This window comes from Raphanus sativus, chromosome 6, assembly GCF_000801105.2.
Source record: "Raphanus sativus cultivar WK10039 chromosome 6, ASM80110v3, whole genome shotgun sequence".
Taxonomy (NCBI): domain Eukaryota; kingdom Viridiplantae; phylum Streptophyta; class Magnoliopsida; order Brassicales; family Brassicaceae; genus Raphanus; species Raphanus sativus.
The window spans coordinates 26,405,489-26,433,412 of NC_079516.1; the positions used below are offsets into that span (position 1 = coordinate 26,405,489).

At 35.8% G+C, this 27,924-nt stretch overlaps 3 protein-coding genes and 1 long non-coding RNA gene across 4 annotated transcripts; 2 read left to right on the top strand and 2 right to left on the bottom strand.

Moving 5' to 3' along the window:
• Positions 1-9,778: 9,778 nt before the first annotated feature.
• Positions 9,779-11,631, bottom strand: LOC108806052 (lysM domain-containing GPI-anchored protein 2). Its single transcript, XM_018578075.2, has 4 exons — positions 10,779-11,631; positions 10,345-10,465; positions 10,059-10,249; positions 9,779-9,971 (listed from the first exon to the last, which is right to left on the bottom strand). The coding sequence occupies exons 1-4, from the start codon at positions 11,443-11,445 to the stop codon at positions 9,853-9,855; spliced, it is 1,098 nt and encodes a 365-aa protein (XP_018433577.1). The 5' UTR covers positions 11,446-11,631; the 3' UTR covers positions 9,779-9,852.
• Positions 11,632-12,812: 1,181 nt separating this feature from the next.
• Positions 12,813-13,699, top strand: LOC130496631 (uncharacterized). The gene is made up of 3 exons (XR_008935785.1): positions 12,813-12,916; positions 13,010-13,279; positions 13,362-13,699. It is a non-coding gene; the product is annotated as an uncharacterized LOC130496631 (long non-coding RNA).
• A 1,548-nt stretch (positions 13,700-15,247) lies between these two features.
• LOC108808228 (uncharacterized) lies at positions 15,248-17,605 on the bottom strand. The gene has a single exon (XM_056987758.1). The coding sequence runs from the start codon at positions 16,058-16,060 to the stop codon at positions 15,269-15,271; it is 792 nt and encodes a 263-aa protein (XP_056843738.1). The 5' UTR covers positions 16,061-17,605; the 3' UTR covers positions 15,248-15,268.
• Positions 17,606-25,877: 8,272 nt separating this feature from the next.
• Positions 25,878-26,831, top strand: LOC108808229 (uncharacterized). The gene has a single exon (XM_018580408.1). It carries the CDS (start codon positions 25,878-25,880, stop codon positions 26,829-26,831), a length of 954 nt encoding a protein of 317 aa, XP_018435910.1.
• The last annotated feature ends 1,093 nt before the right edge of the window (positions 26,832-27,924 follow it).

A 27,924-nucleotide genomic window follows, 5' to 3' on the forward strand; every position in this document is an offset into this window, starting at 1 on the left:
AACAGAACTGAAACCAATCCGTAAATATAGTACCAAACCTGAACATAAATTGATTAAATATTCGAATTACTCAAAATTTTGTTAGTTAGAGAACCGAATCGGGTCCAAACCGAAGTATTCATGTACCTGAATTTATCTAAAAATAGATTTATATACTTATATATTAATTATTTTAATATTTAACGTATATAAAATATCAAGAATGATACTTTTAAATTAGTTTAAAATACTTGAAAATATATATAGATAGTCAAAAACAAATATTTGAAATAGTTAAAGTATACTCAAATCACCAAAAATACTTAAAATAATTATTGATTTCGTATCCAAAATTTTAAATCAAACCAATTGATATGTTAAGCTTTTTTTTTTTTTTTTTTTTTTGAAAAGGCTTTCATTATATTTAAAATGCATGAGAAACAAAATACATAACCCGTGGGCTAGTTAACAGGCAAGGCCCAGTAGAAAATGTGAAACCCAGTGAATAAACCCAACAGTAATTGTAACCCATAACAAAGAAACCCAAAAGTAATTGAAACCCAAGTGAAATAGAGAAAAGGAAAGGACGCGAGAAGCAGTCGATGAAACCAAAGCCAGGAAGATCAAGCGATACGATCACGAGCACCAAACCAGGCTTGAAGCAGAGATGAGGATAGCGTAGGATTTCTTTCTCGATAGCTACTGATCTTGTCTTTAACTTGCGGTCAATCAATGTCATCAGCAGCGCAGCAGGGCGAGAGCAGTTACGGTGAAGTCGAGAGTTCCGCTCTGCCCATATCCAGTAGATGACTGCTTGCCAAGCAAGAAGCAGTAGACGTTTCCTGATTTTGTCCCCACCAAGGACTTGCATCTGCAGCAAGCCATCATTCCAGTTCCTTTGCGGCAGTAGTCTAAATCGGGATGCCATTGAAGTCCAAATTTCCCAAGAGTAGATACATTCAAAGTAGATATGGTTTCTGCTCTCATCACAATCTCCACATAGCATGCATTTCGGATCAGTCTGAAGACCCCAAGAAAGTAACCTGTCTCGCGTTGGGCAGCGGTTTAAGGTCAGAGCCAAACAAAGAACGAGTGTTTTGGCACTCCCCCAGTGATCCAGACTGCCTTAGTCCACGGTAAAGTGTCGGAGTCTCCCTTAAGTTTCTTGTAGACCATACCAGTTGAGTATTTGGTTGATGATTTTCCATCAATGACCCATTCATAAGTATCTTCTTCGTCTGTGAAATTGATACTCATCAGGAACGCCAGTACAAGAACTTGATTTTCAGAGCGAGCTTGCGGGAGAAACCATTGGCCATCCGTACACAAACTGGCAAGAGTTGCATCCTTCCGGATACCAAGACGTGTATTCCTCCCCTGCAGCATGAAATCAGTGACACGTCCATGCGGAAACCAGTTATCAGTCCAGAATCTACAGCTCCTTCCATCCCCAATCTTTTGCTTGATCCAGGTGAACATTGTATCCCTCATCTTGAGAATCTTGTTAGTCAGCCACGAGAACTTAGAGCTCGGTTTGACAGTCCAAAAATTGCTTAGGTTATCGGCTAGGACAGTAGATTTAAACCATGCCACCCAAACTGAACCTGCCTGAAAAAACAGAAGCCAAATAAGTCTCAAAATGCATGCTTTGTTCCAAACAAATAGATCTTTTATTCCCAGTCCACCATGCTTCTTTTCCTTCACAACAACATCCCATGCCACTCTAGCAGAATGGTGACTCTCTATGTCTCCTTTCCATAAGAAAACTCCACATAGAGAGTTTATTCTTTTGATGACAGCCTTAGGCAGAATAAATGTAGAGCACCAAAAAGTGTTTATCCCCGCTATCACAGTTTTGATCAACAGCAGTCTGCCTGCAAAAGAGAGCGCTTTCGCACTCCAGGAAGACAGTCTTGTTTTTATTTGCTGGATCATGCCTTCACAGTTCGAGAGCGAAGGCTTTGATGAGTTGAGAGGGACTCCAAGATATCGCACAGGAAGAGTGGCAAGAGGCATACCCGTCGACGCTTGGATAGTATCAATTTCAGCCTGCGATAATCCTGAAGCAAAAAAAGATGATTTCTGCATACTCACCGCCAGACCTGAGCGTGTTTCAAACTCCTTTAGTATTTGCAAGACAGCTTGAAGCGAAGAGAGAGAGCCATCTATGAAAATCAGTAGATCATCTGCGAAGCTAAGGTGGGTGAGTTTGGCCTTGTTGCATTGGTGGTGGTAGTTAATCTTGAAATCTGTAGCCGCCTTGTTTAGTAGATGGGAGAGAGTGTTCATGGCTATCACAAAGAGATAGGGAGACAAGGGGTCACCTTGCCTGAGTCCTCTCCTACCCTTGAAGTAGCCATGCACAGTACCATTATAGCCTAGAGTGAAGTTGGGGGTACAAACACAAGATTTCAACTAGCGAATTAACCGGGGAGGAAGGTTAATGCCCTGCAGACAGTTAAACAAGAAATCCCAAGACAAAGTGTCGAAAGCTTTCGCAATGTCCACTTTTATAGTGATGCGCCTGGGCCCCTGAGCTTTATGATACCCATTCACAAGCTCTCCCGCCAAGACTGTGTTTTCAAGAAGTAGTCTATTCTGAACAAAAGCAGTCTGAGATGGTAGGATAAGCTTAGGAAGGATAGGCTTTAATTTTTTCACCAAGAGTCTCGATATCACCTTGTAGATAGTGTTTAGGCATGCAATAGGGCGAAAGTCAGAGATGAGAGAGGCACCTATTCTTTTCGGGACCAGAGACAGGATCGTTGCGTTAACAGAGGAGGGGAGGAAGGATGTGAGGAAGAAACCCCTGATAGCAGTAACAACTTCCGTTCCAACTACGCTCCAGGCTGCCTTGTAGAAACCCGATGTCAACCCGTCCGGCCCAGGTGCCTTGTTCGGATTTAAGCGAAACAGCAGGCGAGTGATTTCTTCTTCCGATGGGATAGAGCACATAGGTTGATGAAGTTCAAGTGGGACAGTGTAACCAGTTAAAGCGCAGAACCAGACAGGGGGAGATGGCAAGAGCGGAAACTGCAGGTTGTCAGGCCCCAGAATGTTCTTGAAGTGATTCAATGCAATTAAACTCATGGCAAGCGGGTCCGTGATCAGCACTCCATTTTGAAGTTGAAAACACCTGATTGAGTTGAAGCTTATCCGCGTCTGGAATACCCTGAAGAAATATGCCGTGTTGAGATCACCCTCTCCCAACCAGTTAACTCGTGATTTTTGTTTGAAATAGCTTTCCTCTATGAGTCTCAGGAAAGTCCACTTCTCACACATCTCTTTCTCTTTCTCAAAGTTTGCAGTAGTGGGTGATTCAAGAGCTAGTACCTGCGCAGCCAGAAACAAACGATTAGCCTCACAAACTCTCATTTGTATTTGTGAAAAGTTCTCTCGATTTAGTTGGATCAAGTCCTTTTTTATGCATTTTTGCTTCCAATAGAGATCTTTTAGGCATAGCACCGCGCTTCCGGCTTGGTTCCAGGCTTCCGACACGACAAGGAAAAAAGCAGGGTGTTTAGTGAGATAGTTGAAGAATTTGAAGGGCTTGGTTCCGGTGATAGGTAGGGGATGGGCAAGGTCCAAGAGACAAGGGCTGTGATCTGAAAAGAGAGGGGGAAGGAAGGTAGCTGAGCTGTTAGGGAACAAGTTTAGGGCGTGGTTGTTTAGAAGAAGGCGATCAAGTTTCTTTGCAAAGGGAGACTGCGGAGTTTTATTTAACCAGGTGAAGAGTGGCCCATGATACCTCAGGTCAGAGACTTCGAGTTGAATGAGACAGTCTTGAAGTTCAATCATAGCGGCATCTAGAGAGCATACATGGGAGAGAGAATGCTCAGAGTGATGCACAATTTGATTGAAATCACCTCCAATATACCAAGGCAGATTGTAGAGTGACAGACTTTGCTGAAGATCAATCAGCTCAACCCATAGGTCAACACGTTCCTCCCTCAAATTAGATGCATAGATTGCAGTGTAGTAGAAAGGACAGGCGTTTGGGAGCACAACTTCACAAGTCATTGACTGCTTTGATTTATGGAGAACTCGCACAGTTGCCGGGTTCTTCCAAATTATGATGATCCGTCCATCCTCATCCTCAGAGTGATTAGAAACGAATTTCCAGTTGGAGCAGAGAATGGCCATCAGTCGTTGAAGGTTTGGTTCTTTGATGTGGGTTTCAAGTAGTGCACCAAAAACGGGTTTTTTACTACTAAGCCATTGACAAAAAGGTCTATGTTTAACCGGGTCGTTAATGCCACGGACATTCCAAAAAAATAGTTTACTACACATCAGGAAGAAAAAGGAGACTCCCCTAAAGAGAGGGAGCCATCAGAAGCCAAAAGAGAGAAAGAGTTTGAGGTAGAGAGATTAATGTTGGCTGAAGAAAAAGTGCCAACATCAACAGAAGAAGAAGGGAGAGGAACATCAACAGAGGAAGAATGGACAGGAACATCAACAGGTAGAGATTTTGGTGGGGAGTACAAAAGGAGAGGGTGAGAACGGGATCGCTTAAGGGATGGTTTTGGATGAGGAGCAGGAAGGGCGACTATGAAGGGGAAGGGGGGAGGGACAAAAGGCGGGGAGTTCTCAAGAGAGTCAATAAGGGGGAGGAGGGGGTGAGGAGGGGAGGAGGGTGGAAGGGGGGAATAGGAGGATCAGAAGGAGGGTCAACAGACATGGGATCAAAGGCGGGTGAAGGAGATGATGCAACAGGAGGTTCTGGGACAACAGGAGGTTCGGGGGTGACAGTAGGAGGAGGATCAGAGATGATAGTAGGTGGAGGGTCAGAGGAAGAGACAGAAGGTTTTGAATTTAAGTTATCTTTCTTGGCAGTTTGGGGATGGAGGGTTTTAGAGGAAGAGGCCTTTGGAGCAGGAGTTTGAGGAGGTAACTGCAGACAGTTTTTGGAGATGTGACCAAGCTCCTTGCAATGCGCACAGGTAGGAGGAAGCCAAGGATAAGTAACCATAACTTCGACTACTTCACCACTCTGCCTTGTGAATTCCACCACATCAGGAACAGGTTTCGTGAGGTCGACAGCCACTTTTACGTGAGAGATAGTGAGGCTAACAAGATTCTTTGTAAAGTCGTCAGTCTCCTTAGGTTCCCCCACAAGACCTGCAACTAAACTCAAACCCTCATTGTGGCGAAGATCCAAAGGCACACCAATCAGATGAGCCCATATCTGGATACAGTCTAGAGGAGGCGTTGCCGAAGAGTGGGCAGACGTCCATTGAGCTGTATGGAACATAGAGTCGCCAATGTACCATATACCTTTCTCCAAAATTTTTTTCTTCAAGTAGTCACTAGGGATACGGACAAGGAAAGATCGGGTGCGAGGATTGTTGTGGATCTCCACTCGATTGCCTTTACCCCACATATGATTCAAAACATTTTGAATCTGTTTGATAGGCGGGGGTCTGCCATTGAAGTAACAAGCAATGAAATCCTTGTGTAGTTCTGCACCCTTTTCAAAAACTGCATCAGGGATTAGAACCGTTGGTCTTCCTGAATCAGATATATTAATAGGAGCCAGTCTTTTTAGAGTTTTATCTTCTGACTTTCTGATTCTTTCCACCAATTTTTGAGCAGGGGGAATAGTAGGTTGACGTTGCAGGAGAGGCGGCATAGGACCATCCTGAACAGAGACAGGGATGTTTGAGCCTTCCTGAGCAGGAGCAAGGGCAGCAGGTTCAGCATCAGTTACAACAGGACTAGGAAAAGGATTAGTAGAGGCGGCAGGATCAGCTAAGGGTTCTTGGGGAGGAGGAGGGGGGACGGGGGGGAGAGGTCTGGAAGAGGTAAGAGAGCTTGAAGCTTTGTTAGTTCGGGTTGGGGAAGTATTTTTTGGTGATAAAATTCGGTACTGTTCATGAACAGTAGAAGTAGATCTAGGGTTTCTGGGATTGGGATTTGAAACACCAGAGAAAGAAGGAGAGGACTGTTGCAAAGCAGAGCCAGTTTGAGTGTTTGAAGCTTTAGAAGCAGGGCACAGATGAGATTGGCCCAGTTTAGATTGTTTCTGAGATTTGGGGGAGAGGTGGAAAGTGGGGGAAAGAGGGCAAGGGGGAAGGATGAGGCAGGATTAGGAGGGTCTGGGGGGTCAGGGGGGTCAGGGATGGGCTTGATTCCAGTCGGAGGAGGCACCGGGAGCAAGGCGGAAGCGCGAGCTGCAGAGAGCCAGGGATTCTCCATCAGAGCGTTTTTTTTTGTTACCAAAATATCGGTGCAGCTATTTTTTGATATGTTAAGCTTAGGTATTGTGACATATGTTATTTTAAATTATATGTAATATATTACTTTATTTATAGATTTTAAAAAAATTTAAATATATAGTGATTTAAAACTTTTAAAATAATTTAAATAGGTTATCCAAACCCAAACAAAACCCGCAAAGATCCGAATCAAACTCAAACAAAAATTTAGAAACATCCTAATAGGACTGAAATCTTTGACCTCGAAAACTCGAAACGCAAACCGATCAGAACCAAACCCGTATGGATGTCTGAAAACCCATCCTTAGTCATTATTATATATCGTATAATTTTATCATATAATTAATCGTATTTTATATGTACCATCATATAAGTAATCATATAATTAATAGTATTTAATACGTATCATCATATAAATAATTACATATATTATATTTAAAAACTTAATATGAAATATAAAAACCATAGTTTGAGTTGGTATTTCAAATTGGGCTTTGTATTGTATTTTTCTTAAATATATTGACAACATTCTTTTATAATGGACTTAATAACTTAAGCCCATTAATTTTTCTGTTTAATACTAATATCTTTGTTTCCAAACAAATTTTTTTTAAAAAAAAGACTACAGTCCATGTTTCCAAACACACTAAATTTTTTAAAAACTTTTATCCAAGTATCCAAACACACCAAAATTGTACTTCAGCTTTAATAAGATAGATGGACTTCATATAATACATAAAACTAAAATGATCTAATATGAGTTTTGTTAAATAAATATATTTAGAGAAGAACATTTATAATAAAGAATATAAAAATAATATGTCTAAGGATATACATAAATAAGTTATATCAATTTAGATAAACTTTATATAGAATAAAAACGACAGATTAGAGTATGAACGACAATTTAAAAACAATAGAAAGAAAGGTCAATACATATTTATCAGTATGTTAATATAATATATAGAGATGCTAAATAAATTTACCAAATAAAAAGATAAATGAAATGTATAATTATTATATGTAACTTTTCTACAATATAAATTCAATAGTGTATTGATAATTTTTATCATATATTTTATCTAGATTAATCATACATCATGATAGATAATTTTACTTTTTGGTTAATATGTATGATTAAAAAATATTACGCGAGTAAAAACATTTTCTTGTCAAACAAACAAAATTATATTACACATATTTTTTTTACTTCTTCACGTGTGTTTGTGTGTATACTTACACTTTATCTAAATTTTACGAGTAAAAAGTTTTCTTGTCAAACAAAATTATTATGGGTAAAAACTTCAAACGCGGATAAAAATATTAAACATCATAGGTTAATCATTTTTATAATTACAAACTTAGTTGCTCAAAAAAAAATTACAAACTTAAAAGTGCCAGATTCAAGAATGACCCTTTCAAAATTGGTTTTTGCAGCTTCCAATTTAACATTAGTTTAGCTTTCCAATTTAACATTAGTTTAGTTTTCAACATTCAATTATAATGATGATCTTCGCTATTGAAAAAGCGCTCAAGTACAAAGATGATGATTCTATTCGTTTGTACATCTGAAAGATGCATCCAAATATTTTATCCATATGTCTTATCGAGATGTTCTATCAGGGTGTTGTTCATTTATGGATTTCGTCTATGCATTTAGATGAATCATATGAATGCAACTGTGATTGTTTTTTTTTCTTTTATTTAAACTTGAATCTGCATCGAGATGAAATTGTTATTAGAATGATTAAAATAGATTTGTTTTTACATTTTTACCAGAAAATTACATTTTTAAAGTTTGGGGAGAAAATGTGATATTTTTTTTACGGAAAGTGCATTTTTAATGATGATATTCACTATTGACAAAGCGCTCAAACACAAAGATAATGGCTTTGTTCGTTTGCAGATTTGAAAGATGCATCCAGATAATCTAACTAGATGTTTTATCCAGATGCTACATATGGGTGTTGTTCGTTTATGTATTTTGTCTATGGATCTAGATTTATCATCTGAAAACAACTATGTTCATTTGTTTTTCTTTTATTTGAACTTGCTTCTGCATGTTACTAAAATGACTAAAATAGATTTGTTTTCACAATTTTGGCAGAAAATTACATTTGTACAGTTTTGGCAGAAAATATGTATTTGTGGTTTCGACAAAAATGTATTTTTGGCGGAAAGTGCATTTTTATGATTTTGACGGAAAAATGAATTTTTACGGTTTTGGCCAAAGAATTCCTTTTTGCGGTTTTGACGGAAAAATGCCTTTTACGGTTTTGGCCAAAAGTGTGTTTTGTGGTTTTGACGAAAAGTGCATTCTAACGTTTTTGACGAAAAATGCGTTTTTACGTTTTTGAATGTGTTTTGCTATTTTGACGGAAAGTGCGTTTGAAGGTTTTGGGCGAAAAGTGAGTTTTTGCATTTTTGGCGGGAAAGTAAGTTTTGCAGTTTTGACGGAAAAAGCGTTCTGCAATTTTGGCAGAAAAAATCATTTTTAATATTTTGGCCAAAAGGTGAGTTTTTATGGTTTGGCGGGATAATGCGTTTTTAAAAGTTGTGACGGAAAAATGTGTTTTCCCGTTTTGGCAGAAAAATGTGCTTTTACAGTTTGGCGGGAAATGCATTTTTTCCGTTTCGGCGGGAATATGTTTTTTTTCGTTTTGGTGAGAAAATGTGTTTTTGCGTTATAGTGGAAAATACTTCTTATCATTTTGGCAGGAAAATAATTTTTGCGGTTTTGCTGAAAAATACGTTTTTGCGGTTTTGGCGGGAAAATGTAATTTTACCCATTTTGGCGGTAATATTTATTTTTACAATTTTGTGGGAAAATGTGCTTTACGGTTTTGGCGAAAAATGTATTTTTATCGTTTTGACGAAAAAAATATTTTTGCTAATTTTGACGGAAAATTTTGTTTTTAGCGGTTTGGCGGAAAAATATGTTTTTTTACCGTTTTGGTGGAAATTTTTTTTAATGTTTTGACGGAAAAATGTGTGTTTTTGATTCTGACAGAATAATATATTTACAGAATTTTTATTTGAAAAGAATAATTTCATTTGTAAAAGTCCATTTATCACTTTATAGACTGAACTAGATACATCTTTACAGAGATGCACTATAAAAACTCACATTTATTTGGATGAGAATTTAAATTGAATTTTCAAAAATGTAATTGGATGATCCATCTAAATGTTTCATTATAATGGAATTAAAGGAACATTATATTCAACAAGATGGATCATTTAGGTGAGCAAACGACCAGCACCAATGTTGTTTGTTACGGCGATGGTAGAGAAACTTTCACCATAGAAACTTTTGTTTTAGAGGATAGTAACTAAACTCAGTTCATAGACCCACTTAAGAAGTACATCCTAGAATTATAAATCAGCCGCGCTAGAGGATTCATATTACGTTCCCCTTTCAAGCTATCATATTTTTTAAACAACCTGACAATTTACTTATGGGTTTACAGAACAGATTTTGTGCTGTTTTTGGTTTTCAAAATTCATGTATCAATAAATGCCAGCGTATATGACGCGGGCGAGACACCCTGGTCCCTGGTACATACATAAACACAAAGACATGCTTCACGTGGAACCATTTTTTTTATTACAATCCGAACTGTACTTAAGTGCACACCTCACATACACCAAACCATTATTACATCGCTAGAGAAGACATACAGATCAGAGCACACTGAATCAACATTACCACATAACTGAAACTTGAGCTCAACGTTGTTGAAGCATAGTTGCCAGGAGGTCCAGAACCACCAGAACCTGATTATCAGTGTAGCCAGGTTATCATTAGCTCATAAACCGCCATTACAACATGATAAAACGTGCATAAACCTGAATCAAACAAACCTGAACAGGGATCTGGAGAAAGGGCTGTTAAGATTGTCTGGTTGGAGTAACCAGCATAGGCGCAAGAACGAGGACCGCAAGAGGTATTTGTCGTGTTACCTACAAACAAACTCTCTGCTCCTTCACATCGCGGAGACGGGCAAGTCTGCCAGGTCGACGAAGGCTTAAGCTGAGAGGCTTCACAGCTTAAACTGATCACAAACACACAAAACTAAAACTATCAGAATCTATCAAATATACCAATCTTATTCTTATCATACAAACTCCAAAATTTTCCATCACTTACGTCCAATTATTCGAAGCTTGACAAGAACACCTGATGCAATTATTTGCAGTGATGGAGTATGAGCTGTTAGGTAGAAGCATTTTGGCGTCCAACGAGTCGGCCCTCACTGAAGAGTTACAAGCTGTAATCAAAGTTACAAGTTTATTTCCTTCAAAAACTCTGAACCTCAATAATCATTTAGTACTAAAAAAATCAAACCCAACTAGATTTATCGTAAAATTTCCAATTCCTTTATTACATCGAACCATCTCAACTACATCTGTCCAACCAAACTACTGAAGTCATTGACTTTTCAATGAAATTTTCATTCATTGTATCTAAAACCAACCTAAATGGGTACGTTTAAGTCAAAAAGTCAAAAAGTCACAGACTTTTCTTTTCTTTTTTCTTTGTTTCAAATTCAAAGTCCTAAGAAAATTTAATTCTGTTTGTACCTCTGAGAGGTACGTTAAGAGGGTAATCAGCGAGGAGCTGAGCATCGCCAGAGATCCCATTGAGCTGAGCCAGCGTCGTGTTGTCAGTACCAAACTGAGCTGCGATCTCACCGAGGGAGCTTCCGGATTTGACCACGTGCGCATAGTGGACAACATCTTGACCGTTCAACTTATCGCAGCTACAAGGCAAAGGTATCCAAAACCTTTGACCCACATCGATTTCGCTTGCGTCGGGAATCCTGTTCAGGTCACTGATCCTCTGGTACTGAACCAACCCTCCGAAAATCTCAGATGCGATGAAGTAGAGCGTGTCTCCCTTCTTGACGGTGTAAACCGGAGTCCGGTTCGACACGCCGGTTCCGTTTGAGCACGAGCAAGGGATCGGGACGCGTACGACCTGGTTCGGGTTCACGCCCTGAGTGCGTTGGGTTGAGAGTGGGAGGTTGTTGGCTTCGAGGATCGAACGGAGCTTCTTGACAGCGAAGAGGGTTTGGATATTGCCGTAGGTCGTGGCTTGCTTGCTTGAGTAACCGACGAGAGAGCGACACGTGGAGGGTGAGTCTCCTCGTTCGCTGCATTTGAAAATTCCGGTCATTTGGGCGGAGAGAGTGAGGAGGAAGGAGAAGGCGATGAGAAGAAGGGGAAGGGTCAAACGGGAAGTTTCCATTTCTTTTGATTGTTTGTTCTTGTCGCCGGGGAGTTCTCGGGTAATCTTTTGAGTTTTTTTTCCGGTTTGGTCTGAAAGGAATTAAAAAGAGGAGGAAGAGAGTTGACCGAGAAAAAGACTTTTGGAGTGTACTGTTGAGTTTAAGGGAAATAAATAAATAAATGAGAACACGGCAAGAAACAGAGTCTGCAGTTCACATTGTGCTTTGGTCCCTAATGGAAAATGTTGTCACTTATTTTATCACGCACTGACTTGTTGCCATTTATATCGCTTATATATTTTTTGAAAATAATTATCTATAAAATATTTTTATTAGTGTGTATTCAATTTAGAGTTTTAACTGATTTATATTGAAATGATAAATTTATTATTATTTGAATATTGATTTTAAAAATTTATTTAAAATTTACTGATATTGAATTTGACATTTCATAAAATACTATAAAATTTATTATTATTGAAAATATGTTAGTTGTGAAATTTTAAAGTTTTCAAATGATTTTACAGTGTTTGGATGAAATTTCTTGATTAGAAAAAGTAAAATTTAAATTTCATGATTTTAAAATTAATATATTAAAATAGAAACATGACTTATTGATATAGGTGTGGTTTAATTATTTTAATAGTATTAATTAAAATATTTATTAATTATTTAAAAGAAATATAATAAAAAACACAAACATGATTAAAATAATAAATATAAAAATTAAACTTTTACAAAATATAAAACAAAAATAAACCCGTCATTTTAAAAGCGGGTCATAATCTAGTATATACTTAAAGTTGGTTTTGATCTTTTCTTAGAGTACCACCTTTTCAGGGTGAAAGAAGCAACTTAGAGCATGATTATTGCATAAATCCTTAGCAAAAGTCCTTAATACACATATATGTATATATTATATATGCGTACATATATAATATATACATATACATATATATACATATATGTGTATTAATGACTTTTGCTAAGGATCTATGCAATAATCATGCTCTTAGGATACATGTCTATACTAATTTCCGTGAACCACTTTTCTTGATTTCTATTTGGATTCTTTATGTTTGGTTTAGATGACGAGGCCCGATCTCTTTTTTGAACAGAAAAGCCCTAACTAACTTCTCTTCTTTGACGGTGGTCTCCCTTTTGGATTCCTCTCTAACGCTTTTCTTCGACATTGAAACTTATCATTACGATTTGCTATTAACTTTCTAATTCCAACTTTTCCACTTGTACGTTGATTTTATTAACCCATTCGACCTTTCTTCTTCTTTACAAAGACAGCCTGCAAAAATGGTTCCATCCCATATATTTACTACTGATCTGAAGTCCGGTCATTGTTCTCAGACGGTAGTCACGTTTTTTTTTTTTTTTTTTTTCCGGTAGTAACGTTTCTTCTGCCTTTCTGGGTAGATCGGAACGTGGAGTAGTGAGGGGGAGCTTATGGAAGTTGACACTCTTCTGCATGATGAGAAGGTTAGGCTCATATTTTCTTATTGATTACGCATTATCATTTCCTATTCGTCAACATATACTTACAGAGGCGTTTCATGTTTTCACTCTTCAAAGTCCACTCTTCTGCAACCGTCTATCAATTTGCATCGACTTAACACTTTTACACACCTTCTGAAAGAGGGTGTCGCTCATGAGATCAGTGGTTTTGATGTTACAAGATTAACACCCACTGCTAGCTGTCAGATTCCCCGTTGTCATTCGCTTCAAAATTCTTACGAAGTTTGTTGAAATCACAACTCCTCCTGCTGCAATATCTCTTGAGCTCTTTAGGTTCCATGACTACGGACTGCTCATGCATTACCAAATACTAACCATAGTTGCCAGGTGAATAAGTTCACTTTCATTAACTCAAAAAGTCTTAGATTTAGCATACAAAGTTTAACCAACTCAACCACTTGCTTCCTAGACGTCTTAAGGTTTGTTGGTGTGATCAAGTCTACCTTCAGTGACCATGAGCAGAGTACTCAGCCCATTATGGTTGACCCACAGGTTGACAGGTGCGAACCCTATTTCATTTAGACTGCTTTTTTTTCCTTTCCATCCTTTTGTTTTAAATCTGCATCTACACTTCAATACAACTCGACATTTGTGTGTCTGAGTGATTTGGCATATACTTTCCAGCTTAATCTTACTAATTTCAATTTCTACACGAGGCATCGGACCTTCACTCTGTCCCACATCTTTTATCGCCATCATTGTCCAGCTGCAGCGATGTTTTCATGGAATGTTTATTTTTCTCATAGTTTCCGCTCTTCCATATTAACATGAAAGTAACATGTTTAGATTGTTAAAGCAAACAAAAAAAATGTTTAGATTGCAATTGACATGGAGGTAACGACTACCTTGGAGATTGACAGTGTTGTTCGTTTGATCGCCGCAGTTTTCTGTGTTGGCGTCTGTGTCATGTTTATTTGGTTGTTGTTCGTTTCGCAGCAGCAAATGCTAACACCGATGCGTAGATTGATGTTCGTTTCGAAAAAGCTGGAAGTTGACACTGACACAGGAAGTTGATGCAACCGCTAACACTGAAAGCACATTTGTTGTTTGTTTGGCAGAAGCTTTAGTTATTTTTATTTTGTTCATATTTTATTTTTATAAATTTGCAAAATTATATTTTAAATAAATAAAATGTAATTTAAATATATTTAAATCCATAAAAATAAATTTATTTTATGTGTAATAAATTTTTGGTAAAACATACAAATATAACAATATTTATAACAATATTTTTCTGATAAGCTAAATTAAAACAAAAATAATATATCAAAATATTTATCACAAAACAAAAATAAATAATACATCAAGTCTTAAATAAATCACATATAAATGATAATCAAAGTTATAAGCAAAGAAAAACCAAGTCATTAACTAAAAAAATTAATACAGCGAACGACTTCTGCCATATTCTTTTATGATGTTCTCACGCAAAGTTTCCATGGCTCAATCACCGGTCGACTCATATACAATATATTCCGGTTCTTATTTGGTTCCGGTTCTGACTCGGATAGTTTGGATTATTCGGATAGTTCGAATAAAATATCGGTTATTTAGGATAAAATATCAAATATTTAGGATGATTTAGAAAAAAATTTAGATATTTTGAATTACTTTGGATATTTTGAATAAAATTATCCAGATACTTTCAGATAGTTTGGTAGTTCGGATATTTTATAATAATGTAGTTATCTTTAGATATTTTTGGATTCTTTTAAGAAAAAATTTAGTTATAAATATATATTTAGTTATGTTATATGTATATACAATTAATATTTTTATATATTTTGTACCCGTTCGGTTTCGGTTCGATTATTTCTGATATAGAAATATAGAACCATTTGAGTATTTGAAGGTTCTCGGTTCGGTTTTGGTTCTGATATTTTGGTTCGGTTCCGGTTCGAATATTTTGGTTCGGTTCCGGTTTTTTTGCCAAGACCTAAAGCAAATAAAAAACTATCCATAACTTCATTTTCGGCTAATTAAACATTAAAAAAGCTTTTAATGTTTCGAAAATTCAACTAATGATGATATTTTCATAATTAAATTGCAACAAAACCTCATCTTCTGCATATAAACCTTTTTTGTTCTTGACAACTTTTTAATATTTCAAAATTCAATTTATGATGAATTTTTTATAATTAATTTGCAAAAACCCTTCATTATATTGGGTAAACATATTGTTATTTTCTTGATTATTGACTGAGCATGTGCTTCGATGATGGAAGAATCAAATTAAGAATGGATAACACAGTATATGATAAATCATAAAATAGTTTCTATTAAATTTTCTTCCATGTATATAAAAAAATTGTAGGCTTATTGGCCTAAGATGTTAAGAATTGAGACTCTGTATTTGATCAAAGACTTAGAGAGAGATTCAAGTCCATCTTCAAGATCTTGAATGCATGACTCTAGGTTCTGACCATCCTCCAACTTCAAGGTCTTCTCAGACTCGAATTCGGAATCAACCTTTGTGAATTCGTTTCCTTGAGCTTCATATGAAACATTTCTATGGTTAATTAACTTTGAGACCAATGACCATTTGCTACAAGTCTTTGATCCAGACATAAAGCAAAAGAGAGAATAAAAAAGGTTCACGCTGATAGCTTCTGATTCTTCAAAGACAGCCAAAGACTCATCGTTGCACTTCAGGTCTTGTTTGACCTTCAAACTCTTGAGGACCTTTTGGAATGACTTCTTGAGAGATCTTCTTGAGGCTAAGTATTTCTTAATCTCTCCTGATAGATCTCCGCGCTTTCTCCTTAGAATGGATTGGATCTCCATGAGACCTTCTTTCATTTGCGACAAAGCGTCCCTGGAAATGTTGCACAAATCCAAGATCCTGAGAGATCCATCAAGAAGTTGCTCGGTGGCTTTCTTGTTCTGCTCTTGAGCTAGAGCTTGCTGTGTGGCAGGTAAGCGAATAAGTTTTTCAAGAGATTGGTAAAGCTCTTGAAAGTTGTTAAGTCTTTGACAGATTGAAGAGCTTGAAGATGTTGACGCTTCCTCAGAAGATCTTAATCGAATCAACTGCTCATCCACATGAGCAACTTGTGAGTGAAGTCTAGAAGGGAAACTGTTAGAGCGAACATGGAAAGAGATTGCCATTTTGTTGGTCTTTAAGCTAGAGATGAGAGAGATAAAGATTGTTCTGCCTTCTCAATGCCTCTCCGGGAATACATATATACACCATCAGGAAAGAGAGAGAGATTTGAGGATCCATAGTGGTTAGAATATTTAGATCATCAGTATAGTGTCTCCTTTCGATGGTGATAAAAGCCATCTCAACTTAATATAAAAGTAATTATCAAGATCTATATCTCTTGCCAACAACCAATACCATCCTTACAGCTCAATTCTCAAATTTTCTTAAGGGCATTGAGATGCGCTCAGTGCACGAGGGACTAATTAAAACCAGAGCTGGCTTGTCTGCTATTAAAAAAGCTCATGCCATTCGTGCAGATCTCATCGTTATCTCTCTATAGCTTAAGTAAGAATAATGTACTATATTTCTTTCCAGATACTACACATTACACGTGAACTTACCGACTACAATGTGGTGCCAGAGGACAATGCATGGACAATGCTGATCCACGATTGTGCATTTCATGTTTTTTTTTTGACTAAAGGCTTTCAATTAAAACATAAAACATTACAAGGTAAGGCTATAAAACCTTAAGTTTGATAAAGTTTGCATGAAACACTTCATGATAAGATAAGTCTCAAACCTAAGGATTAGGCCGAAACTAGAAAGAACCAAAGAAATGAGAAAAAGTAGCTAATGAGAAGAACTACGACCACGTCGGCCACGTTTACCTCTCCCTTTTACTGTTTTCCATTCCAAGTCTTGAAATTTGATAGGAGGTCTTGTCTCTCTCCCACCTCTTGTCAAGCTGAAAGAGCTCCTATGCTCTAATTCAACTTTATCCACTGCTTCTAACACAGTGAAACGAGAAGGACTCTCAAATTCACTAAATTGAAGTGATGTGGTTAAAGGATCAACAATGGATGGATTTTGTACTTCCTTGTTGATAATGTTTGATGGAAATGAATCCATAATAGTTGCAGTAATGGGAGTAGATTGAGAATCTACTAATGGGGACAAAGTAGTGGAAAAGTTTGGCAAAGAAGTTTGGATCTCCCGTTGGCAATCCACAGAAACATCAGAAGAAAATGTAAAGAGAGGAGGAATTACCACCAGATCAGTTTGCAAGGATTGGCTTTTTTCAGCAGCTGAAACTACTGAAGGGACTTAAGACTCTTTCATTAAAGGGATATCATGTACTGAGACAGCAGTCGAGGCAGTACCATTAATCAGTGGGTTGTTATGAGAGGGGGCTTCTGAAGAGGAAGTATCATTTTCTCTTTGCTGCATGATGAGATCAAAATCCACAACAGGAACTTCACCATTAATTTCATCCTTTTTTTGCTGCAAGTTTGTATCATGTAGAGGCTTGGAAGGAAGAAGACACCTCTTCGCTTTATGGCCTAAGTTTTCACATCTTTCACAAGTTGATGGAATCCACGTATATTCCACGCATTTCATGTTTTAGCCACGTTGAAAATGCCTCTATTCCCTGAAACCGAGTTAGCTGTTGAAAATGGAGGAATCCAACATTTCCATAGATGACACAAGAAGAAAGCTAAACGCGACAATCACATTTTTTTAAAGAAAAATTATGAATTTAAATCTGTATTAAAATTGAATTCTGTGACTCAAAGTAAAGAAGAGTGATAATGCAAGTATTTTCTTATTTTCCTTCTAAAATACTGATTGATCACATGAGCTTTCCAGTGTGATCGACACCTACACGTTTGTGTTGTGCTTATATAAATCAATAAAAATATAATAAAACAACAATGATATAATAATTGAAATTTTGGTTTTTACCAAAATAAAATAATAATGCAAGCTTTGGTTTTTACCAAAAGAAATAATAATTCAACTTTTGTCCTTTGGGTGGAGTTAACGGCCGGATGTTTGTTGATCACAGCATGCCAGTATGATCTACATCTACACTTCTGCGTTGTACTTATATTAATCAAGAAAAATATAATAAAACAACTATAATGGTAGGAAATTGGACTCTACACCCTTCAAACAAATTATAATTCAACCACTAACTAAAAGCCCTAATTTATCGATATATATTGTGCATGTTATAGATTATTGCCATATTGTCCCTCTCAACTGACCGGGAAACCGTCTGATGTTTTATTTAAAAAAGGAGAAAAGACGACTGTTTATTTTACTTCGTGGTCGTTTGATTTTCACCCAATTAAATACATTATTTTATCTTACTTCTTTCTTGGATACGGTGAATAGTATCATCTTCTTCACACAACTTCATCATTTCCGTCTACCGTTATCAAAACTCGTCGGATCCTATTCTCTGTTCTTCACCAAAAATTTCTTCCATCGCTTCTCGCAGTTCCGTACAGTGGTGTCAAACCCAGATTTAGTTAAAAGCGGATTTACACATTACAACGGGTTACTCGTCGCCGTTATCAAGTAAGCTCGCATCTACTTCTTTATACGACTGAAATTTGTTGGGGTTTACAACCTATATGACAGTCAATTTTGTTGTACGGTACTTGATTTTTTTCATTTTTGACTTAGCGGTTTCATGGTTTTAACCGACCACGTATACTCATCTACTTAGGATCTTATGTTTCGATTTACCTTCTCCCCTGCACAGGTTATCAAATAAATTTTGTTTAAGAATTCAAATTTTTACCTTTGTCATTTCACTAGTTGAAATAAATCGATATACTATATCATGTCGTATCCATATGTTACTATTCTATTTCGGTTATACAACATAAAGCAACATGTTTTTGCACAATATATATATTTCAGTTTGTTTAGTTACTCTACTAAGGAAACTAGGTTCCTAATTTCCGTTCTTCTTTCCCATGATATCAATCAAATTTGTGTAGACATTATTGGGAATGGCATTTCATGTATTCTGCCACAAATTGTATACTATACCATTTAAAATTCATTTGTCACTATTCTATTTCACTTATAGATCGACCTGGATATGTTTTTGCTATTCGAAAATGTACTTAATTTGACTAAGTAACGCTTAAAGTTGTAGACCCAACTACACTATGAATTTTCAGGAGATGCTTATAGTGATTAATATGTTCCAAGCAAATTTCTATTCCATTTATTACCATGTACATACCATTCTTTACATGTTGCTTTGACTCGAGATTGACCGCCGTCTTTTCTTTTGCAGATCACCATGGACGAATTAGACCTCCCTAGTAGACTATTCGAGTCCGGATACGAGATTGTTTAGTTAAAGAAGGAAAATATTGTTAACCACCTGTTTTATTATGACCATACTTCATTGTTATTTCCGTGTCTCTTAGCTTCGAATTTGGATTATTTCCTTATGTCGTTTTATGACTTTGATCCTATATTTTATGACTCTTAAACAATGTGTGCCCTTTTAACTAAATGTATTTTAATACATTGTTTCCATTGTCTTAATGACTATATAAGATGACATAGTATGGGAAGTCATTCTATTTAATGTGAAATGAAATAGTATGAAACATAAGACCGAATTTGTTTAGTTAAAGAAGGAAAAGATAGGGAGATTTGCATTGTCATATCCGTATTAGGTTATAGTTATCAATATGAGGGTATATTTATTTAAATAGTGTAAAAAATAACCTACACACCAGCAATATTGGAATTTAATCAACAATATTAATATACTATATTACATGGAATAGTATGAATGCTTATTCATGGTAATAATTACGTGGATGTGAGTGGTCAGAACCATATTATTGTAATACTATATTTGTATACTTAATCACGGTAATGATAGGGTGGATTTGGGTTGACATATCCATATTAGAGTATAGTGATCCAAATTAGGGTATAGATTTATACTGGCCAAATGTTTAACCTATTATCCCAGATTATTCCAAATTACTAAAGATGATTAATACTATACGAAATGAAATAGTATTAATTAATTGCATTACAATTTACACTCCTGTCAACATATGGTTTCTTCGCCTTTATAAACTTCTTCACACTGTTTTCAGGTGAATGTTTGTTTAAATAGTCAAGGTAATTATAAGCTGAATTTGGGTTTACATATCCATATTAGAGAATAGTTAACCATATAATCCCAGATTACTACGACTAACTCGATAACTATACTATACACTATGACATAGAATAGTATATAAGATGGTGATGAGCTTGTACACTTCTAAAAGCGTTTTTCGGTAATTATAGGCTGGATTTGGGTTGACATATCCATATTAGGGTATAGTTACCCATATTAGGGTATAGTTATCCATTTCCCCAGATTACTCAACCTAACTCGTTGACCATATTACCACCTACTATAGAATACTATACACTATGACATAGAATAGTATATAAGCTGGTGATGCGCTTGTATACTTCTACAAGCGTTTTCCGGTAATTATAGGCTGGATTTGGGTTGACATATCCATATTAGGGTATAGTTACCCATATTAGAGTATAGTTATCCATTTCCACAGATTACACCAACTAACACGATGATCATAGTATACCACATACCATAGAATATTATGTTATAAGGTGAGGAGCATCCTCAATTATGAAATCTTTTCATTCTTCTAAATTTCAAGGGGGTTGTACTTTAGTATATCAGATATTATAGTATTAAATATATGGAGAAGCTTGGTCACTTCATATGCGGCCAAAACAGTAGACCGTATGTGGTTAGGAATAGGTGTGACGTGGTTAATTTTCTTCCCTCAAATCTGTACAGTGCACGGTAAATACAAACCATATTTATTTGGACTTACGTGGACTTATCTTTTCTCTTTCACAGTCTACTTGTTTGTCGTAGGGTTATAACCGGAGGAAAGTAGGCACAATTGTTAGTTTCTTAATTCAGTCAAAATCAATGCTCTACACCTAATTAACTTGTCAAACTTAGATATCTCGCAAATAAGCCCTAATAATGCAAGTTTTGGCTTTTACCAAAAATAATAATAATAGAAATTTGGCCTTTTTTTTTTATTAACCAGAGGTGATCCCAAAAACTTTCTAGATAAATCATGCGAACAAATCATGTGTTTCAGATAAAGTGATTAGCTAAACCACTTTTAAAAGGTTTTTGTTTCTTACATCTTTAATGGAAAAGGATGGACAACAGAAACCAAAATAGCATTGGTTGATACAAAAAAGAATATTGATTGATAAGTTACTTATGCGCAAAATTATAGGTTTTAATGGCGTAAATTGTAGGTTTTAACTGTAAGAACTGAACTTGTATTAATATTAGATTAGTTATTATTTTAGTATTAATATGTTGGAGATAAGTTTCAATATCACTAAAAAGAAAATCATAAAAAAAAATTATCATTAAAGGAATTAGGATAACTAGGAAAAAAAATTATCCTTAAAAGAATTAAGATAATTAACTAAAGCTGTTAGTATTAAGAAAAAAGAAATTCATAAATATGATAGAAAAGGAAATCTAGTTCATATATATAGGGATTATCTTGTGTGATGGAATCAATACCACATACATAACACAGTATAGCAATTAGAAGGATGAACAATAGCTTGTTAGTTTTTGAGAAATTTTCTAAACATTAATAAAAGAAAAAGACTCTTTATTAAAGTTATCGCGTGTTCAAGGCAATACTCGTTTGAACACTTTCGTATTCTCAAGTCATTTTATTTGGTATCAGAGCTCCATGTTTGATTTATTGAATAAGTTTCACCGAAGGATGAGTGATTTAAAATCAACATCGAAGACAAGAGAAACCGTGTCATCCACGGTGGTCTTCCCGATGTTATCTTCAACGAACTACATGGTATAGGCGATGAGAATGAAGGTGTTGCTGCGAGTACACAAGGTTTGGGAATCAGTTGAACCATGATCAGGCGATGAAGAGAAGAATGATGTCGCTACTGCCTTCCTATTCCAATCGATTCCAAAAAACCTAATATTACAGATTGGTGATGAAGACACCCCAAAAGAGATCTTGGAAGCCGTGAAACCAAGAAATCTTAGTGCTGAACGTGTGAAGGAAGCTCGTCTCCAGACCTTGATGAATGAGTTTGAACATCCAAGGATGAATGACACAGACTCTATCGATGCCTTCTCAGGCAAGATATCAGAATTGGTCACAGAATCGGCAGTTTCAGGTCAATCGTTGGAAAAAACTAAGGTAATGAAGAAGTTCCTGAACAGCTTACCGCAAAGCAAGTATATTTAGATCATAGCTTCCCTTGAACAAATTCTCGGTCTAAATAAGACTAGTTTCGAAGATATTGTTGGGAGATTTAAGACGTATGAAGAACATATTAAGGAAGAAGATACGCACGAACCACAAGGGAACCTTCTGTACGCAAACTCCAATAACTCGTACAACGCAAGAGGAAGAGGTAGAAGTTGGAATCAACGGAAGAGAAAACAGAGAAGAGGCAGAAGTTGGAATCAACGGAACATGTCTCAAATTGTATGTTTCAAGAGTGAGAAACCAGGTCACTTTGCATCAGTATGTCCAGAGAATACAGAACACGAACAAGAGCTTAACAAAAGTGAAACAGAGGTACTTGATGTAGTCTTTTATATGCATGAGATCGTGTTTTTCAATGAGGAAAAAGTAATGTCAAATTGGTTACATAAATTACTCTAAATTTTTATTAAGAAATGGTTTTGAATTTTTATATGATATATTCACTAGAGAAGTTATCTCGTGGTAGATTATTTCTTAGATGGTTCTTGATACAGTGACTGTGAAAAATATATGAATATTGTGTAGGATTTGTTAAAAAATATTGACATACTCTTATTAACAGACAATATTTTAATTAACCAGAAAATTTAATTGTTAATTGCAATCAATCAAAATGATCGCGACCGCAGCTACTCTGAACATTGTATATATTTAAACGACATGTCACACTCAAGAATTCAGTCGAGATAGGCAAAAACCTGGTATGAAAACTCATGTAATCATTTTATACGGGTGTTTGAACTGTAGACTGGCTTTGCTATTTATTATTCGGTTTTACAATTGTTAATCGGATAAGTCGATGAAAGTGTTGTTCTAACATTACACTGACTACATATACTATTGTATGGTTCAACAACTAATTAACTGGATCAGTAAATGTATATAATTATTTTAGTTTATAATTTTGATTCTAATGATAAGAATGATGACTTTCAATATTTGGTTTTCTCAAGGTTGTGGTTCCTAGGACCTCTGGCATCTGGATTATATTTCTGGAAATTACAAGTTTGATCTTGAATAATTATGTAATATATGGTGGTCTCTTCAGGTTTGAGGGAGATGGGTTAATTCTATTGCTGGCAATTACAAATTTGATCCATGATAAAGTATATGCTTAGAAGACACATATAAATATTACTCCATATATTCTAATAACAAATAAGCATTGGGGTGGACTTGCAAGTAATTTGCCTTGTTTTGTTACTTGCTAAACCAAGTAATTATTTCTTGATTACATACAAATAATGACATATTTTAAATTTTTAACATCCAAAAGTCACATGAATTTTTAAAAAGTAGATAAAACTGAAAATAAATGTTTAAAATATTGAAAGATCATATGAAACTCATTGTTCATAGAGATATTTTGTTGGCAAGATGAATGGCAAAACATGGATTTGATTTTTTAAATATAAACTTTAATATCTTATTTAATAACGGACTGTCTTGTTTATTAAACAAACTAATATTGTAGTTAATCATTACTAAACAAACGATAAGATAGATCTTATTTTTTCAAGTAATAACAAGTATTATTTAGTAAATAACAAGCATTTTACCGAACAAGTAACAAGTAACGAAACAAGTATCAAAAAATTGATCGATACTTGAAATTTACCTTGTCTTTACAAGTAGTGAATTTTCTTGACTTGTTATTTGCCTTACTAACGGTAAATACTCTGTTTTCAAGATGAATACGGATCAAGTCATGAGTATCGAGTAATGATGTCCCGCCTTACATAAGCATATGTAGTTTCATAGTTTCAATAACTATAATTAACGAGCATTACAACAACATAGATCTCACTGAGTTTCTGCCACGGGACTCTATTTGAATTTCTTTCTTACAAACACTTCATTAACATAATCATATTTGGATAGAACTCCTATTAAATCTCCAATTTCAATACCACATAAGCATATATATAGCCATCATCGTTTGTATTCTGAAAAATTAGCTGTGGAGTTCAGTCTAATTTTACAATTAAAATTGTAGTCTGGTTGATTGTTATAATTAAGCTTTATTCGTTTAGCTCACTAGTTTTGTTGAGAAAAAGTCAATGATGTTTTTTCTTTTGTGCAGCATTTCAATAACTTCAAACTGTTTGGCTAACATATTCATTTTGGCTAAGCCTAAATTTTGGTTCAATGTCAAAATATAACTAGGTAAACTCGTTATTTGATTAAAAGTCTTCTCCACTCTTGCGAATCTGTTAACCATATTTTTATTCTGACACAAACATGATTGTCATTTTTTTCTAATAGGTGTGACTCAATAGCTAAGGGATAATAACAAAATTATAACCACCTAACATTTCATATAATGCAATTAATATAAATTCATGGGTAATTGCCTAATTAAATTTCTTTTTATGTATATTCGGTCAATTAACTCTAATTTAAATTCTATAAATATATACATATACCGAAAATATGAAATAAGACATAAAATAAAACAAATTTAAAATTCCAAAATACTTAATATGAACAGATGAGTAGGGCTAGGCAAATAAATCGAACCTGAAAATCCAAACTGAATCTGATCCGATAAAAATAAATCCGAACTCCACATAAATACCGAATGGATCTTGTTTTTTCGTATTATCCGAACCGAACCGAACCTAAATGAATATCTGATAGAACCCGAAACATTCAAAACCCTAAAAAATCTTGTAATAAATATGATATCAATTCTTAATATATATCGAAAATACACTAAGATATATTGAACATTTAAAATAATTATCTATTACATGATGGTTGGTTGTTCTATTACATGAAGGCGGCGGTTGAAGGTCGAAGTTTTTAGACTTTGGTTTTGTTTTCACTGAATAATGTTTTTTATTTCATGAAAACTTAGTTTTAGTTTTGTGCTTTCATTTATTTGTTTTTCTTTCTATCAATAAATATGTTTACATTTCTTTTGATTTTGAATGATCATGTTTGGTGTTCATTTCTTATTTTTGAATCAATTTTATTTATGTTTTGGTTATAAAATAGGTATAAATAAGGTATTTTAAAACCGAAAAATTGATTTTACTTATATTTTGGTTATAAAATATGTATAAATTAGGTATTTTTAACCAAAGAACCGATTGGGACCCTAACCCGAAAATTCATTGGGTTTGTATCGGTTCTTTAAAGATTTACTAATCCATAACCGAATCCGATAGAACCCGAGTCGGTCCCGAAAACCGACCTTTCATATAATCCGAATGGACAAAACCGAAACCCGATTGGGATCCGAATGCCCAAACATAAGATGGAGTATTGTTTTGGTAATTTAGTAAAAAAAAATTTTAACTCTGAAGGAAATAATGATTGAGAAAACTGTTGAGTTAAGCTTAAACATCAAGGAAACTTAGTGTGGAAGTTAAAAGACCTAATCCTAATATGATGAGGAGAATAAGTTGTATGTGTTTTAGGATTAGGATAAATTAAAAGGCTATATATATGATGATGTTGATGAGGAGTCAATGTGTGACGAGAATAGCTTTTGTGTTTGATACATTATTATTGAGTGATTGAATAAGAGAAGGAATTCTTATTATTTGTGTGCTTGAGCTTTTACATTAGTTTGCTTGTGATTCTATATTTGGTATCAGAGCCATTACAAGAATCTTTCGAGCTTAACTAAACCCTAATCATGGCGGAAGTGAAGGAAGAAACAGCGAATAACAAAGAAACAGGGCCAGCCTCTGTAAAATTTCCTATGTTGACCCCAACTAACTACACGGTCTGGTGCATGAAGATGAAGATAGCTCTAAAGGTAAGTGAAGTTTGGGAGACAATTGATCCAGGGATCAAAGACGAGAAGAAAAACAACATGGGGATAGCATATCTGTTTCAATCTATACCGGAAGCACTTGTTTTGCAAGTTGGAGATTTAGATATGGCTAAGGGCGTATGGGATGCGATAAAGGCACGGAATCTAGGAGCTGAGAGGGTTAAAGAAGCAAGACTACAAACGCTAATGACTGAATTTGATAGATTAAAGATGAAAGATGGTGATACTATCGATGCCTTCGTCGGCAAGCTATCTGAGATTTCTTCAAAAGCCTCTGCATTAGGAGAAATAATTGAGGAACCGAAACTTGTTAAGAAGTTTCTCAAGTCTCTACCTAGGAAGAGATATATACAGATAGTCGCCTCAATCGAACAGATGCTAGACCTAAAAAACACTACGTTTGAAGATATTGTCGGTAGGTTAAAAACTTACAAAGAAAGAATTGCCGAGGAAGACGATGACTTAAACGATGATCAAACCAAACTTATGTACGCTGATTCCCCACAAGATGGCTATGGAAACTACAATGGAGGACGTGGACGAGGACGGAACAACAGAGGAACTTGGAGAGGAAGAGGTCGTGGTCGTCAGAGTGCCTTTCAGAGCCAAAGGGAAGCTTACAGACAACGACAAAGTGGTGATATCTCTCATATTACTTGCTTCCGGTGCGACAAGCTTGGTCATTACGCATCTGATTGCCCAGATAAACAACTTAAGCTTCAAGAGACGACTGAAAAAATAGATGAGGATACTCAGGAAGCTGATAAATTGATGATGAACGAGGTGGTTTACCTCAACGAAAACAAAATTTAATCCAACAACATTCGAAGCCGACTCTAACACAATGAATGTCTGGTATCTTGACAATGGTGCCAGCAACCATATGAGTGGAACTCGTATATTCTTCTATGAGCTTGATGAAACTATCACAGGTATGGTAAGATTTGGTGATGACTCGAGAATTGACATAAAAGGAAGAGGCTCTGTTCGTTTCGTATTTAAAGGTGGTGTGAAGAAAACTCTGAGCAATGTCTACTATATTCCGGGTTTGAAAAGTAATATAGTTAGCTTAGGACAAGCTACCGAGGTTGGATGCGAAGTGCAGATGAAAGGAGAGACATTAACTCTGTTTGATCGGAATGGAGATGTGATGGTGAAAATGACTCGATCGAAAAATAGATTATATAAAGTAATGTTGCAGTCTAATCAAGCACTCTGCTTGCAAGTTGCTTCAGTAGGAGCATCGACGTTGTGGCACGCACGCTTGGGTCATGTTAACAAGGAGAAGTTGAAGATGATGGTTAACAAAGACTTAGTAGTTGGACTTCCTAGTATCAAGACTGATGAAGAAACCTGCGTTACTTGCCTTCGCGGAAAACAAACTAGGAAATCCTTTCCACAATCATCATCTTATCGAGCCTCTAATGTTCTTGAGTTGATCCATGGTGATCTGTGTGGACCCATCTCACCGTCAACACTAGCACAGAAACGATATGTATTTGTACTTATTGATGACCATACACGTTATATATGGACAATATTATTGAAAGAGAAGTCTGAGGCGTTTGAAAAATTCAGAAACTTCAAAGGACTTGTGGAGCAAGAAACACAGAGAAAGATCAAAACCTTTCGAACAGACAGAGGTGGAGAATTCTTGTCTAATGAGTTTCAATCCTATTGTACCAAGAACAGAATCAAACGCCACCTCACGGCTCCCTACACTCCACAGCAGAACGGAGTTGTGGAACGACGCAATCGGACTTTGATGGAGATGACAAGAAGCATCTTGAAGCATATGCATATGCCAGACGAGTACTGGGGCGAAGCAGTCAGGCATTCAACGTATCTTATTAACAGAGTTGCTACAAGATCGCTGGATGGAAGAACACCATATGAGGCTCTACGA

Excerpts from the sequence above, each read along its gene's own strand:
- LOC108806052 (XM_018578075.2), bottom strand. The coding sequence starts at position 11,445 with ATGGAAACTTCCCGTTTGACCCTTCCCCTTCTTCTCATCGCCTTCTCC. Across the intron at positions 10,466-10,778 it reads TCTTAACGTACCTCTCAGAG|CTTGTAACTCTTCAGTGAGG; the intron begins GTACAAACAGAA and ends CTTTGATTACAG. Across the intron at positions 10,250-10,344 it reads CAAGCTTCGAATAATTGGAC|TTTAAGCTGTGAAGCCTCTC; the intron begins GTAAGTGATGGA and ends GTTTGTGATCAG.
- LOC108808228 (XM_056987758.1), bottom strand. The coding sequence starts at position 16,060 with ATGGCAATCTCTTTCCATGTTCGCTCTAACAGTTTCCCTTCTAGACTT.
- LOC108808229 (XM_018580408.1), top strand. The coding sequence starts at position 25,878 with ATGGCGGAAGTGAAGGAAGAAACAGCGAATAACAAAGAAACAGGGCCA.